Genomic DNA, 15,554 nt, shown 5'->3' with positions numbered 1-15,554 from the left:
TCAGTTCCAGTGGGTGCTGGGGTCAAGACTCAGCGAGATCACAGAAGCCGGTGGAGGAGCTGTGGTGGAGCCCATGGTACGCAAAGGGCTGTACCAGCCATTCTGAGCACGAGAGGCTTGTGGAAGGTGAGAGGCAGGGCAGGGAAACTGCGTCGAGGCTGTCGAGGGCAGTGGGGGAGGCAGAGTGTAGGTGGCAGGGAAGCGGGGCAGGGGGTGATGTGGCGCCAGAGCAGGAGGGTACTGATACTGTCGCGGAAGTGGCATGGACATCGGACAGACGGGCAAGATGCCAGAAGTGCCTGGTTTCAGCAGGGCCCGTTCCTGCTTTCTTTGCTTTGCCCGCCGGTTCTGGAACCAAACCTGTGGAAGGAACCAGAAGAGGGAAGAATGCAGACCTTGAATTTTATTGATGGGGCAAGTGAGCTTGGCAGCATTAGGTTATGGTGGGCCTGCTTTCCTGTTCCTGTGTGTACTTGAACACATGATCACATGGTGCTGTCTTACATTGAATCAAACCACTGGTTCATCAAAGTCAGTATTCTCTAATCAGACTGACAGTGACTCTCGGCTCTCCAGATGTTCATGGACTACAAATCCCATCAGCCCCTGCCAGCATGGCCAATTGGAGAGCCACAGGTTGCAGACCCCTGCTCCAGAACCTCAGGAGGAGATCTTTCTCATTGCCTCTTTTCCTGGAGATGCCAGGACCTGAACTTGGGCCCAAGCAGAGGATCTACCACTGAGCCGTGACCCCGCTCTGAAGTCTGGAATTCCAAGGCCAATTACGCACTGACGATTCCCCTCAGGCTTGTAGTGTTTCGTTCTGAAGCTTTTCCCCCTGGGGCATCACGATTAGTTACCCACTCCCCTTTCCCCGCTTTTCCCTTGCCTCCCCCCCCCCCCAACATCTGCTGCAGAGCAACAATTACCCTCTGCAGAGTATTTGGCTTTTGATAGCCCGGGGTTTCCACTTAGCCCCTGTGACATCAGGGCAGTGGCTCAGCCACTCCGCAAGGGGCTTGTGCGCAATTGCTGGCCTCTTTGCGCATGGAATTACCAGGCCTGCCGCATTCTCTCTGAATCCAGGCGGCCTTTCCAAACCCCCCTGCTCCATGTGCAGCGTTCCCTAGCTGTCGTGTACCTGGATGCGAGCCTCGTTGAGTTGGGTGGTCCTGGCCAGCTCCTCCCGGCAGTAGATATCTGGGTAATGGTTTTTCACAAAAGCCACTTCCAGCTGGTCCAGCTGGTCTTGGCTGAGAAAGGTGATCGCGATGTCACTGGCCAACCACGAAAAGAAAGAGAGAGAGAGGAGATTGGGGAGATTATGGCTGTTGGTTGGGTATAAGGAGGTGGCGGCGGTGGTAGCGGCCGTGGGAGAAATTAAGCAGGCCCCTGCCAGTCCAGGAACGTTGGGGAGCTTCCGGTAGAGAGGCACTTCGACATCTGAAAGAGAAGATCTGCCGATACCCTTCTGCTCTGGCCCCACCACAAGTCCTCCGAACAGAAGATGATTTTAACTATTATTGAAAGTCACCTTTTTAAGGTCTGAACCCTCCCGTCCCCAGGCATTGCCCAACCTCGGGCTGGCAACCCTAAGACAAATGCTTCTGTATACTTGGAGTCTTTGCATATGATTATGTGCCTGTTTCATGCTCTGTCCCTACGGCTGACACGGAGGGACAAACCGCAACAAATATTTATTCCCATTCTATTCCCTATGCGGCCCTGTGCTTAGAAACAGGCCAGCATCGGCTGGAAACTCTGGCCTGGTGCCGTACATTCAAGTTTTGGGCCAGGATTTGTTTTAATCATGGTGAACTGGACTATACATCCCAGGGACGCTCCATCCTCCACACAACCCAGTGGTGGATTAAAATCGAAGCCAAACTTAATGAGTTGGGCATTTCCTTGGAGGACCTGCTAATGTTAACTGAGCAGGAGGTCTATGGGGCTATCAAGAAGAGACTTTGATAGAGAGTTTCAACAGATGCTAGAGGAAGCTAATAAAACCTGTTCCCCGATCTCTCTGGGAATACCTGTGGATAGATTAATTGTAGCCCAGTACCTCTATCTCCTGGTTGAGGCCCGGTGGCGTAGAGCAATCACCTTAGCTAGGTGTAATGCCCTGCCTTCTTCCTTTAGCCTTGGACGCCACCTGGGAATTCCACATAAAGAAATGAAATGCCCGTGGCATGGGTTCTATGGAAACAGTATCTCATATGCTGTTGAATTGTCCTTTTTATGAGTTAGGTAGGAAGAAGCACATAATCCCCTTCCTGCATGGAAGTGAAGGCATTACAGATAAACAGAAGGTTATCTTTTAAACAGCCACAACTACGAGCTGTTGGAAGCGGTGCCTAATTTTTTTATGGGGTTATTTTAACTCGTCAGAAGTTGTAAAGGCTGTTGTTACCTTGCAATGTTAATCTTAAACTATTTATATGCCATTAAAGGTATTCGAAATCGAAATATTTATTCATTATTCAATTTGCGCCCCCTTTCCTCTGAAGAATGATGGAGGCGTATCTGGAGCTCACACACACCCCGCACCAAGGGCACCGATTTTATCTTCAACTCCGTGCAACTGTAGGCCCAGAAGTCCCCCGTCTTTTTCAGCTGGTGGTCATCTTCGGAATTCTAAATTATTGCGGCAAGTGCAGCCACAAACTGGCAGAGCCAGCCACAAAACGTCTCACACAGTTTGCCTCCAGTCACACTGTGCTGTTGTGTCCACTGTGGGCAAGATGACATTTAAAAAAAATCTGCACCAGAGGCGTTCCTCCCATTGGGCAAAGTGGGCAGCTGCCCAGGGTGCCACCTTGTGGTGGGTTTTTGTATTTTCAGTGTTTTTTTCCGTTTTTGGCCTGCAGGGGGCACAGATTTTAGGCTAGCAGCACCAAAATTTCAGGGATTTTTTGGGAGACTCTCCTGATGATATGACCCAGGTTTGGTGAGGTTTGGTTTAGGGAGTCCAAAGTTATGGACTCTCAAAGGGAGTGCCCCCGTCCCCCATTGTTTCCAATGGGAGCTAATAGGAGATGGGGGCTACACCTTTGAGGGTCCATAACTTTGGACCCCCTGAACCAAACTTCACCAAACCTGGGTGGTATCATCAGTAGGGTCTCACGAAGATACTCTGAAATTTTGGTGCTGTTATCTTAATAATTGCACTCCTGACAACCCAAATTTCCCCAGATTCTCTTTTTAAATCCACTCCCTGCCAATGCTTGTTTTCTTTCTGTCTTTTATTCTCTCAATCTATATATATAAAAAGCTAACCGTGTATGTGTTGATGACAGGGTACCTCAGTAACTGCTGGGCCAATTCCTCTGAAAATTCCCAGCCACTATAGTCAGTCAGGCGAGAGTGTTTTCAGATGTTCACATACCTATGAAATTTCAGCATACCTGGCCCAGGTAAGCAACGCTTTTCCTGGCTCCCTGGTGTGTGTGTGTAACTGTCACCCTTATGAGAATGTTAAGTGGCCCTTAGAATGTTCACTCCAAGATGGCCCAAAGATGAGGCAGTGGAGACAGCACATGAGGCAGTCACTTTCGAGGTGGAAGTGAAACACATACACACACACATACATCAGGGGAGGGAGGGAGGAGGAGGGAGGAGGAGGAGGAAAGAAGAGGGAAGAGCGAGGAGGAGTTTGGATTGATCTATCCCCCCCCTCTCCTGTAGGAGACTCAAAGGGAGCTGACAATCTCCTTACATGCCCCTCTCAACAACAAATACCCTGCTGTGAGGGAAATAGGACTGAGAGAGGCTCCGAGAAGCTGCTGTGATTAGCTCCAAGGTCACTTGGCATGAGAGTGTGTGGGAGATGTACAGGAGTGTGACTACTCTGAATTCCCCCGACCTCCCAAAGCCTCCACAGCAAGTAGCGCAGAACGAGGAGGAATCAAACCCAGTTCCTTCCAGATTAGATACACAAGCTCTTAACCTCCACTGCCACTGAGAGGGAGGGTAGCAGCATCAGAGATGGGATCCAACAGTTTCTCACCTAGGGTTCCCCGAGAGTAGGTTACTAATTATTTGTATTGTGTGCCAGAGAGGGTTACTAATTGAGTGATTTTTGTCACGTGATTTTTTTTTTTTGCCTTAGTTATTGCACCCCCCCCTTCTCTCCAGAAGTAAGCCTTGAATCTTGAAGCAGTCTAGCAGGGAGGTGCACCAGCGCAAGCGTGGCAGCCCTGGTGCCTGCGTGCATCTGCATTAGTCCCACCCAAGGACCCGGCACAGCTGGCTGCGTCAACCTGCCACAGCTCCCAGTAATGCCACCCCGCCCCTGGAATGGCCTCGGCCAGGCCCCTGTCGGCTACCCTTATCGCCTAGCTCCCATTGGCTTCATACGCCACAGTTTTCTGAATCCTGCCACCATGGGAACCTGTTACTTTAAAATTTTTGGATCCCACCACTGGGTGGCATGCAAGGAAGAGAGGGAGGGAGAGGAAGGGGATGGTGGGGAGGCATGCACAATGGCAGAGAAGTGAGAGAGGGGAGACAGTGAGCTGTGGCATGCAAGGGAGGGGAGGCAGGGGGGGCCCACCATCTTGATATGCCCAACCCACCCTAGGGGAGGGAAAGGGAGGGGGGGGGGGGGGAGGGGTGGCATGCAAGGGAGAGAGAGGTGAGGGGGAGGAAGAGAGGTGGGGGTGGCATGCAAGGGGGAGGGAGGCAGGGGCCAGCAAGATGCCTTGATATGACCCACCCCACCCTAGCTAAGGAGGGAAAAGGGAAGGAGGGAAGAGGGGAAGGGGAGGGTGGCATCTGCAAAGGGAAGAGAGAGAGAAGGGAGGGAAATGGTAGAGAGCTTGCAAGGGCGACTTGCCAGGACGGGAGGGAGGGGCTGGAGCACCCTAGAACTTCCCTGAATACTGCAGATTACAGTTAAAGAGAAACCAAGGCACGCATTGCGTACTCCAGGAAGTAAATAATTACAGCAACCATGACATACTTTGAATGGCTGCGTGTCGCACCCGATCAGAGGGTTTCCTCCAGAAAGTGACACCCGTGCCACCAATGGAAACTTACTCCCAGGTAAAGGATCACTGACCAGCCAGCCAGCTAGATGTGTGGGAGGGAGTGCCTTTCATCCCTCCCCCAAAGGAATGCTTGGGTACACACATCACTTGACATACAGCAGTGATATCAGGCTGCATGTTTGCATGAGCATGTACTGCCCAGCCTTCTACGCAATTGATTTGCTGCTACTGTTCCTTTCCCATTTCACCACAATAAGCCACAGCAACGCGTGGCCGGGCCACGCTAGTGCCTAATAAAGGTTATATTATTATTATTAAATCCACCCCTTCGGCATGGATTTAAAGGGAGAATCTGAGGTCCCCTTAGTTTAAACAGTGAAAGTGATTCTGTTTCCAGGGGTGGGGAGAATCCAACCCCAAAACAGCATCACTTTCAGTATCAGTTTCTAACTAGGGACCCCAGATTCTCCATTAAGTAATGTGGATTTCTTAAAAGAGAATCTAGGGGATAGCCCATGGTTTAAACACCATTGAAAACAATGCTGTTTCCCCCAATTGGGGGAGACTGGATACAGCACCATAAAATGTTTTCATAGCAGTAATAAAACATTTTGAAAGCATTTTGAAAATATTTTCCAAAAATTGTTTCTGCTGTGTGGCATGGCCCATTGCTGTGTTCAGATCTGTGAGTTGGGGGATGTTCTACAATGTGGTGGTGACTTTGAAACGACCTGGTGGGAAAAAAAATCATTGTTTGGTCACGGTGTGGGAGGGTGGCCGCCCATGGGGGGGGGGGGATTCAAACTCAGGTTTTGCCCAGGGCTCCAGTTTGCCTAGGCACGGCCAATCAGAAGTCTTGTTGGTTGAAAGCGTTACCTGGCTCCCCCGCTTTCTGAAAACCCTTGTTGGGCACCATGTTGGGAACTTCTGTGTTGCTCTGAGGGCCTAACAGTGGGAGTTAGTGTTTCTGGGTCTTCCCTAAGAGCCGCCATTCAGCCCAGTCCTGTCAAGCAGATGTGTGCTGGGAGAGGCTGGCTGCAGCTTAGATTCTCAGGCGTCTGGAGGCCAATTTTAATTGGGACGGTTGTGTCAGCAGAAAGCGCACTCGAGCCTCTCCTTCGGTCTGCCGCATCTTATTTCTTGGGACAAAGCCAGGGCTGGACCAAGGCATTTTGGAACGTGTGATGGGACCAGCATCTCACGGGGCGTGCTGTTGGTGGGAAATCCACCTGCACGAGCCTCATTGAATTGAGAGGAATTGACGCAGGAGCGCTGTCAAGAATTTCTCACTGGATTGTGTTCTCGGGTTGCCAGTTTCCAGGTGCTGGCTGGGGATCTCCTGGAAGTACAAATGATCTCCGTTCTAAAGGGGGGAGGAGGAGGAGTTTGGATTTATACCCCGTCTTTCTCTGCTGTTGAGGCCAGAGAGGGAAAGACAAGGGCCGGCCTGAGTGGCATAATTTGGGCTGCCAAGTACAGCTGGGGAAACTGCTCATGATTTTGGGGCAGGAGAAGAACCTCAGTGGGTGTATAAGGCTATTGAATCCACACTCCAAAGCAGCCGTTTTCTCCAGGAAAGTGACAGCCAGTGTGGCGTAGTGGTTAAGAGCAGGTGTACTCTAATCTGGAGGGACTGGGTTTGATTCCCCGCTCTGCCGCTTGAGCTGTGGAGGCTCATCTAGGGCAGGGGTAGGGAACCTGCGGCTCTCCAGATGTTCAGGAACTACAATTCCCATCAGCCTCTGTCAGCATGGCCAATTGGCCATGCTGAGTAGGAACTGATAAGAAGTGGTCCTATCTGGAGACAGTTCTGATCTAGGGGATTCTGATTAGCCTGTGCACTCCCACACACACCAGCTGGATGACCTTGGGCTAGTCACAGTTCTTCAGAGCTCTCTCAGCCCCACCCACCTCACAGGGTGTTTGTTGGGGGGGCGGGAAGAGAAAGGAGATTGTAAGCCCCTTTGAGTCTTCCTACAGGAGAGAAAGGGGAATATAAATCTAGCTCCTCCTCCTCCTCCTATGAGGAGACTCAAGACGACGTACAAACTCCTTTCCCTTCCTCTCCCAGCACTTGGACTGCTTGTCAGGCAGGTGGAGGCTGGAGAGGAAAGATCTAGAGAGCACTGAAACTGGCCCAAGATCCCTAACAGAAGGAATGTAGGAGGTGGGAGAAAACAAAACCTGGTTCTGGAGATGAGAGGATCCCACCTGCTCTTGTGGAGGAGTGGGGAATGAAACCCAGTTCTCCAGATCAGAGTCCACCTGCTCTTAACCGCTACGCCGCACTGGCCAGGAGAGAAAGAAAACAGGGAAAGGGGAGAGGATATGGGGACTTTCAGGGAAGGGAGATGAGTTGTGTAGGTGCACCTGTTAACAAATGGAGAAGTCACCCTTCTATGATTTATGATTTAGCACTCCTTCATGCCCAGAGGTAGAAGAAGAAGAGTTTGAATTCTCTCCTATAAGGAGTCTCAAAGCGGCTGACGGCCTCCTTTCCCTTCCCACAACAGACACCTTGTGAGGTAGGTGGGGCTGAGAGAGTTCTGAGAGAGCTGTGATTGGGCCAAGGTCATCCAGCAGGCCTCATGTGGGGGAGTGGGCAAGCTGTTCCAGTTCACCAGATAAGAGTCCTCTGCTTATGTGGAGAAGTGGGGAATCAAACCTGGTTCTCTAGACCAGAGTCCACTGCTCCTAACCACTGCGGCACACTGGCTCTCTGGTGATGCTTCCTATTGTCTTCTGAAACAGGTCCTGCTTCTGTGAGGCTGTGAAACGTCAGAACTGGCCCTTTGCTTTGGGGAAGGAGGACCCGAGCAACAGGAAACACACTGGCAGGAACCACGCTACCTGTGGGCGCCACGCTTGGGACCCCTGCTGCAATGCAGAGGTAGTGTAATAATGCCGTCTTTGAGAGGGGGATCAGGGGGCTGCGGTTGAGAAGACCAGTGAAGAGGGAATGCAGCTGATGCAGCCCTCTTCTCTCCTATCCTCACAAACAACGCGATGCAGTGGCTTAAAAAATCTCCCACAAAATACCTGAGGACGCTGCTGGTCAGAGTGCTAGAGAGTCCAGTGACCCGTATAAGGTGGCTTTGCGTTTCGGTGGCCCAGGGGCAGCAAAAGGCCAGGAGCCAGATGGGGGATTCTGATCCTGATAGCTTTTGGCGAAAAAAGATATCAGACCTTGCAAGTCACTCAGCTGACGAGCTGCTAGTTGCGAAATCTGTGCCGTGATCTTCTCGTCTTCCTCCTAGCTATAAATATTATTTTAAAGTCGCAGCCAGCCGCCCCGGGTAGGCAGACTTCTTTCTCCCATTCCGATAATTAAGCACCGCGAAGGTAACTTTTTCTTTCTTTCTTTCTCTCTTTTCCAATTCCTTCCCGCAATCCCAAGGATTAACTTTGGGGAACATGATGCGGCAGCCCCCGCCCCTGAGGAGAACCTGAGATCGTGAGACCGAGGGGCACACAATGGGCCAGCCGGGAAAACTAATTAATTTGGGACCCTCGTGTTGGGGAACTTGAGCCCCCAGGATCTGAGCCAAACAGCTTTCAAATTAACACGTGTGGCATTGGGTGTTTGGGGACAGCCTGGGTGGAGGGTGTGCGCACGATTACCGGTTTCTTTCACTTGTTTCAATCTTCTGGTACTTAGCAATATCGTCCAGCTTCTTGGCGGCTTTCATGTGGAAACAAACGTTCCCATCCCCTCCCAAAACCCCAACGGGCACCAACGCCTTTTGCAAAGTCGGTGGCCAAACCGCTTCTATTGAAGGAATTCCCGGCCAAGACTGCATTGACAAAGGTCAGTTTTGAGGGCTTTAGGGTGAATCCCTTATGCGATATCCTTCCTTTCCTACATTTAGGGGAAAGCCTCTTCCAGCAGTCATGGGGTATTATAGGAATTGCTTTGCATTTCTGCAGCAAGTATTTACGGAAGGAGAGAATGAAGCAGGGATGGCGGCATCTCTGGCAGATTGGTCTACGGGATTTGCTTTGCAAGAGTTAACAGCACGTCAGCATTCTGCCTGCGAACCCCCGTGCAAGGGACAAGTAAGAGTGAGCGATAAGAAACCCACAGGCAATACCCCTCGTCACCCCATTAGGCGCCACTCCCATCTCAGAGCTATTTTTATAATAATCATCTCTCTCTACCTGGCTTCTTTCCTAGACACAAGACAGTTGGAAAATGTAATGTTGTCCCCCCCCACCCCACCCCAGTCTGCGCACGCATAATAAAATACAGAAACCAGAAACTGCCCATCATCTGCTTAATTCGAATGGTTAGAAACAAACTTGAATAACAAAATCTTGCCGCGCTTCCAGAAGAGTTTGCTGGACCTCTAACCTCTACATTCCCTGTCTCTTCTGGAGCAGGGAACCAATCGTAACTGATCGCACCCTGAAACTGAAATGTTGTGATGCCTTCTCCCTGGTTTCTTTTGCTACCTTGGACAATCTCTTTTCCTCCCCCAAATTCACCTGAACTTCTCTCCTGTCTAGATGCCCTCTTGTTGTCTCTTCTATGTGTCCAGGTAAGAACTCACCAGCTGTGGAGCTGACGGTCTCGGGGTACGTCTCGGTGAACCCCGCAGTCTTCCTCTTGGCTGCTCGTCCCCCTTCCATATCTGTTGATCCCTCCTGCACTTCCCCCCCAAACTTTTAAACCTGTTCTGACGTCAGTGCTGTCTCTCGGGGGAGTGGTCTGTGTGTGTCGGGTGGGGCATGTTTGCCAAGCACCTCCCACTAGCCAGCCTGCTGAGGTGGACAGCAAGAGGGAGGGTCAGGCCAGAGGAAAGTGGAAAATGACACTACAGAAGGCGGGTAGGCAGGAGGGGTGTCAGGATTTGGGGTGCGTGTGTGGAGGACTGTGGCTGGGTTGCGCTGAAACGTGTTTGTTCTGTTGGCCAGCGATGGATGTGCAGAGATACTGTCTGCATGTGACATTGCAAGGGTGTGGGTTAAACTGTACAATTGTGTGTGTTCAAGTGCAATTCACTTTGCTTCTCTGTTGTTCTGCACAACAGGTGTGTGGTTTTGACCGTCCCGCGGCTCTCGTGGGTTGCTGTTTGAATGCCGAGGTCTTAAAGCATGCCGGGGGGCTTTCTGGGGATGGCTGTGCTGTAACACTCAAGAGACCCTCTGTGTGTGGCGGCCCGGAGCCCTCATCTCTTGGGATAAGGTTCCAGTAATCACGGCTGCCTTTTGTCAAGGCAAATCCCTTCCAAATGCAGGAACCAACCGACCTATGCTGGACTCGCAACCCTGACAGCAGCCCCGCCAGCTCTTCTAAGTGTGCCTTGCATCCACGGACTGTCTCCGTGCTATCCAAGCTAGGATGACCAACCCCAAGTTTGGAAATACCTGGGGATTTAAGGGTGGAACCTGGCAGAGCAAAGTTTGGGGAGGGAATGGACCTCCATAGGGTATATAATGCCATGCAGTCCACCTTCCAAGGCAGTCATTTCCTTTCGGAGCAGTGAAATAAACATTGAAAATGGGGATCAGCAGCAATCCCAGGAGATCTCCAGCTTCCATCTGGAAGCTGACTACCCTGACACGGGGGGTGGGGTGGGGTGGGGTGGGGTGAGGTGGTTCACCCTCAGCCATTACTTGTTCTTTTCCAGAACTTTGGTTGTTGGAGCTCCAGAGGTCCACTTGTAGAGCTGAAGAGCAAACCTGGAGGGACACAAGATGAAGCCGGTCACAAGCAGGTCTGGCAGGTGGAAGAGATTCCACAGCTGTGGAGGAGGCAGGGCTGGTTCAAGGTGTTTTGTCCCCCAAGCGCTGAAGGGGGCTCTGATGGTGGCAGCACAAGGCCCTGGAGGTGAAGGGACTTGCCACCTTTACCACTGAGAGAGGGATGCCAGACATGCTGCTAGCTCTGCCAACATCCACCTGGGGCCAGGAGTTCTCCCAGAATTACCATATATCTCCAAGCCACAGTTCCCCTGGGGCACAGGTGTCAAACTCGCGGCCCTCCAGATGTTATGGACTACAGTTCCCATCATCCCCTGCCAGCATGAGCAATTAGCAATGAGCACAGTGAGTTTGGCACCTATGCCCTGGGGGAAATGGCAGCTTTGGAGGACCAACTCTATAGTATACCATAGTTTCTAGGTGAAATCCCAACCCAAATTCCCCTCTCCCTAGGCATAGCCACCAGACCTCCACACATTTTCTAGGCCGGAGTTGCCCACCCTGCTGACACCACTGTGGTGCATCGGCTCCTTCCTCAGCCTCCTGGGTGGCTTGGCTGGAGAACTGGCCGTTGGAGGATGCCCAGCAGGGTTCCGAAGCACCCAGTCAGGCTGGGGCAATCTCCAGAAACTTTGTGGTAAAATCATGGAGTTTCTGATGATTCCTAGAACTACCTATTTCACTTCTGTTCTTTTTTTAACTGGAGGTGACATGGCTGTGGTGCCCATATTTCTCCCCACAGCACTACCGCCTATCATCTGACACTTCCTGGCAACACTAAATTGCCCGGGCTCTGGGGTTTCTCGCCGCCACTATCATAGACCATGTCTGTACTCTTTAAGCGTGTTTAAAGAGCATGCTGGCCTTTGAGCAGGAAAGCAGTTTGTCTTGGATAGTACTTCCGCTGATAGCCTGTCCCCCCCCCCCGCCCCCGCATTTCATCCACTGGGAAGCTAGTAGAAGGGAGAGCAGGGGGGCTCTAAATTGTCCATTGATTGGGCGCTACTCTGATTGCTCTTCGATTGTTCACAATGCGATTAAGGCCTCGATGATTGCTAAGAATTCCTTGGGGTCCTGGCGGGCAGCCACCCTCATTACTAGTAATTGGGAACAGTAGAGGCGGAGGGGAGGACGTGCCCTCAGGACGTGGCACTAGGCACATTCAGGGCTGGCAGATGGCAACCAAGAGTGTCCCCTTTGCAACCTGCATGTCGATAAGCTTTTAAAAGTCTTGACTACCGAATTGATTCCAGATCAGAACTCAATGAATCTGCCCGGCCGAAGGGCTCCAGTCCATTTGCACGGCTCAGAGAAGTAGCCAGGAGTTCTGATTGCTGGCTTCCTTCGGCATAACTTGTGAGTTTAACTAAAATGCTGGTTGCAACCTCTGTAGCTCTTTGTGGTCCAGGAACCACATGTCACAAGGAACGTCTCTCTGCATGCAACCCCCACGCAAGGGTTGCCAATCCAAGTTGTGAAATTCTTGGAGATTTGGGGATGGAGCCCAGGGAGGGCGTGGTTTGGAGAGGGGAGGGGCCTCAGCAGGATGTAGTGCCATCCAGTCCACTGTCCAAAGCTGCCATTTTCTTTTTTGTGGTCTGGAGGTCAGATGTAATTCTGTAATTCTGTGTATTGTCGAAGGCTTTCGCAGCTGGAATCACTGGGGTGCTGTGTGGTTTCCGGGCTGTATGGCCGTGTTCTAGCAGCATTCTCTCCTGACATTTTGCCTGCATCTGTGGCTGGATCCTCTGAAGATGCCAGCCACAAATGCAGGCAAAATGTCAGGAGAGAATGCTGCTAGAACACGGCCATACAGCCCAGAAACCACACAACTCCCCATATGTAATTCTGTTGTTACTTTGTATGCTTCAGAATAGGTACAGCCTTGTTCAGTAATATTGGATGGGGCAACTCTGCATAGGAGAATGCAGTGGTGGGATCCAAAAATTTTAGTAACAGGTTCCCTCGCCAATAGCCAGCAAAGGGGGCGAAGAGGCATACCCTAGACAAACCACAGACCCTGGGCAAAAACTGGGTTGGATGCCCCAAGAACCACCCACCACAACCCCAAAACTTTGCACCAGGTCATTTCTAAATCATCATCACATTATGAAAAATGCCCAACTCACAAATCTGAACACAGCAATGGTGAAACACAGGTTCTTTGATGAAGACTGGTGGATAAAGGTACGGGCTGAGAATCAATGGAATTACGGGTACCTGGGGATTAACCAGTTCAGGGAGTTACATTATCAATGCATAGTGCTATATATGGGACCTTCGCGTTCAAAGAGCAGTGTATGTCTCGAGGGAGGCCGAAGGGGTCTGGAGGTGGAAGCGGACCAGTGAAGTAGCCCCCTCTCGGCACACACAAAATGCCAGTGACTCTCGGGAACTGGTGAGAACCTGCTGGATCCCACCTCTGGGAGAATGCAATTTTGGTCAACATTTTTAGTCCAGTAAATTTGGAACTTTGGCAGACACAAGGAAGCACACGAGGCTTTTTTGTTTATGACATTCAGTATGACATTCAGTAAGCAACAATGAAGGTGCCGACCATTATCATGGACGGTAGGAAACCCCCCCCTCTTTTAATGGCAATTCTGGTTTTTGCTTCTTTGAAGCAGAACCGCTATTTGTAAACTTTTACCTTTTTGAGTCCTTTGAGCATAATCTGTATTCATGACTTAGTTCACAACCCAACGATAATTTCCAAACAATACATTTTCCCTTTTTTCCCCACCCTCCCCCAATTTTATGTTTATTTTTCTTTAACCAAACAGCAGTAAGTTCATTCGTTGTTGTCTCCTCATCCATATGTCTTCTTTGACTTCCGTTTCCTTCATCCAGTTCTCATAACTTGTCCATATCTTCATTATTTCATTCTGTTTTTCTTGCCATGTTTTATTCTTTGATAATATTTCAAAAATGTCTAAAGTTACTTGTTCCCATATATATTCCAGCCATTTTTGAATCGTCCATTTTTTCTTATCTTTCCATCCAAACACTATCACTGCATGTGTTGCTCTAATCAACATTTTGTACATATTTCTATATCGTGTATCTATTTTTTATCATTAATTATTCCCATCAATAATAGATCATTTCTTAATTCCACTTTATTTTTCACCAATTTCTCTATCCACAGCAGTGCCTTTTCCCAGAATCTTTTTACTTCTTTGCAATCAATCCACATATGGCTATAATGTGCATCTTGGTCTCCATAGTGCCAACATTTTGGGGATAAACCCTTAACCATATATGCAAGTTGTTTAGGAGTTCTATTCCATTTTAAAATCAACTTTCTTTCCAACTCCATATATTTTTCCATTTTTATATTTCTCGAGCTAGCCATTATTCTTTCAATTTTTTCATCATTCAGAGTGCCTTCCTTCTCCCGTTTTTGTTTCATAGCTCTTATCATGAATTCCTTATCATCAATCATCACATTATATATTTGACCCAAAGCTTTCCCTTTCCTTTTTTCATAGATTTCCAAGCAATTTGCCATTATACATTCTCCTTTTATTTGCAACACCTTAATTCTTTCCCATATTCCTCTCAATACCAACCAGTTCTCTGTACCGCCTATCTCTATACATTTTTGTAATGTCATTATTTCACCCCCTTCTCTAATCATATTTGCCACCGTACAAATTCCTTGTCTCTCCAAAATTTGTATTACTTTCTTTCCTTCTTTTCCTTGTATTACTTTCTTTCCTTCTTTTCCTTGTATTACTTTCTTTCCTTCTTTTCCTTGTATTACTTTCTTTCCTTCTTTTCCTTGTATTACTTTCTTTCCTTCTTTTCCTTGTATTACTTTCTTTCCTTCTTTTCCTTGTATTACTTTCTTTCCTTCTTTTCCTTGTATTACTTTCTTTCCTTCTTTTCCTTGTATTACTTTCTTTCCTTCTTTTCCTTGTATTACTTTCTTTCCTTCTTGCCACTGACGCCGCATCCCGGGCATCCATTTCTCTCTCCATTTTTCCCATATGTCCAGATTCACCTTTCTCGGATCTATCATCGTTTGGATTCCCTTCTCCATCTTATTAATATATATTCCGTATGTTCCCTCTTCGTTATTTATTTCATTTTCAAATATAATCCATCCTTCATTATTTTCTTCTCTTATCCCCATCAAACACTTTATCTGAAATGCTTCATAGTATTCTTGCATTTTTGGGATTCCCCAGCCCAAATATTTCTTTGTCATATACAACATTTTGTTCATTAGTTTGGAGAGGAGACGTCTGAGGAGGGGTAGGATTGAAGTCTATAAAGTCTCTCTTTCTCACAATACTAGAACCAGGGGGCATACATTGAAAATGCTGGAGGGAAGAATTAGGACTAATAAAAGGAAACATTTCTTCACACAACGTGTGATTGGTGTTTGGAATATGCTGCCACAGGAGGTGGTGATGGCCACTAACCTGGATAGCTTTAAAAGGGGCTTGGACAGATTTATGGAGGAGAAGTCGATCTCTGGCTACCAATCTTGATCCTCTTTGATCTGAGATTGCAAATGCCTTAGCACACCAGGTGCTTGGGAGCAGCAGCAGCAGCAGAAGGCCATTGTTTCACATCCTGCCTGTGAGCTCCCAAAGGCACCCGGTGGGCCACTGCGAGTAGCAGAGTGCTGGACTAGATAGACTCTGGTCTGATCCAGCAGGCTCTTTCTTATGTTCTTATTACTCTTGGATTCTTATTATTAAATACCCATGCTTTCAACTTTCTATCCCATTCCTCAAATTCTAGGAGCAGCAGTTGCTCGGTTTTTCCTCATATTTATCCATTTGCACTTTGCTAAATAAATCACTGTAAAACTCTTCGAATTTCTTTCTAATTTCTTTGCTATCGGTT

General features: G+C 49.0%; 2 protein-coding genes across 5 annotated transcripts in view; one reads left to right on the top strand and one right to left on the bottom strand.

The window, feature by feature from the left end:
• Window positions 1-8,680, bottom strand: LOC125428037. Its single transcript, XM_048487613.1, has 8 exons — window positions 8,613-8,680; window positions 8,327-8,426; window positions 8,031-8,152; window positions 7,842-7,921; window positions 5,868-5,936; window positions 2,544-2,627; window positions 1,142-1,494; window positions 1-360 (listed from the first exon to the last, which is right to left on the bottom strand). Exons 1-8 carry the CDS (start codon window positions 8,678-8,680, stop codon window positions 1-3), a joined length of 1,236 nt encoding a protein of 411 aa, XP_048343570.1.
• The window catches only part of LOC125430212 (lysozyme C-like), a 28,254-nt gene continuing 20,983 nt past the window's right edge, over window positions 8,284-15,554 (top strand). Inside the window, exons 1-2 of one of the 4 annotated variants that reach the window (XM_048492044.1) lie at window positions 8,287-8,333; window positions 8,650-8,799. In XM_048492044.1, coding sequence (XP_048348001.1) covers window positions 8,679-8,799 — 121 coding nt within the window. In that variant the 5' untranslated portion in view covers window positions 8,287-8,333; window positions 8,650-8,678. Of the gene's footprint in view, window positions 8,334-8,649; window positions 8,800-9,502; window positions 9,530-12,031; window positions 12,051-15,554 lie in introns of those variants that run through there. The other 3 variants (XM_048492046.1, XM_048492045.1, XM_048492047.1) reach the window with 3 other exon arrangements.

This window comes from Sphaerodactylus townsendi, linkage group LG03 (assembly GCF_021028975.2).
Source record: "Sphaerodactylus townsendi isolate TG3544 linkage group LG03, MPM_Stown_v2.3, whole genome shotgun sequence".
NCBI classification, from domain to species: Eukaryota; Metazoa; Chordata; class Lepidosauria; order Squamata; family Sphaerodactylidae; genus Sphaerodactylus; species Sphaerodactylus townsendi.
Note: the sequence above shows the minus strand (reverse complement) of the source record. Positions and strands in the feature narration are given on the sequence as shown.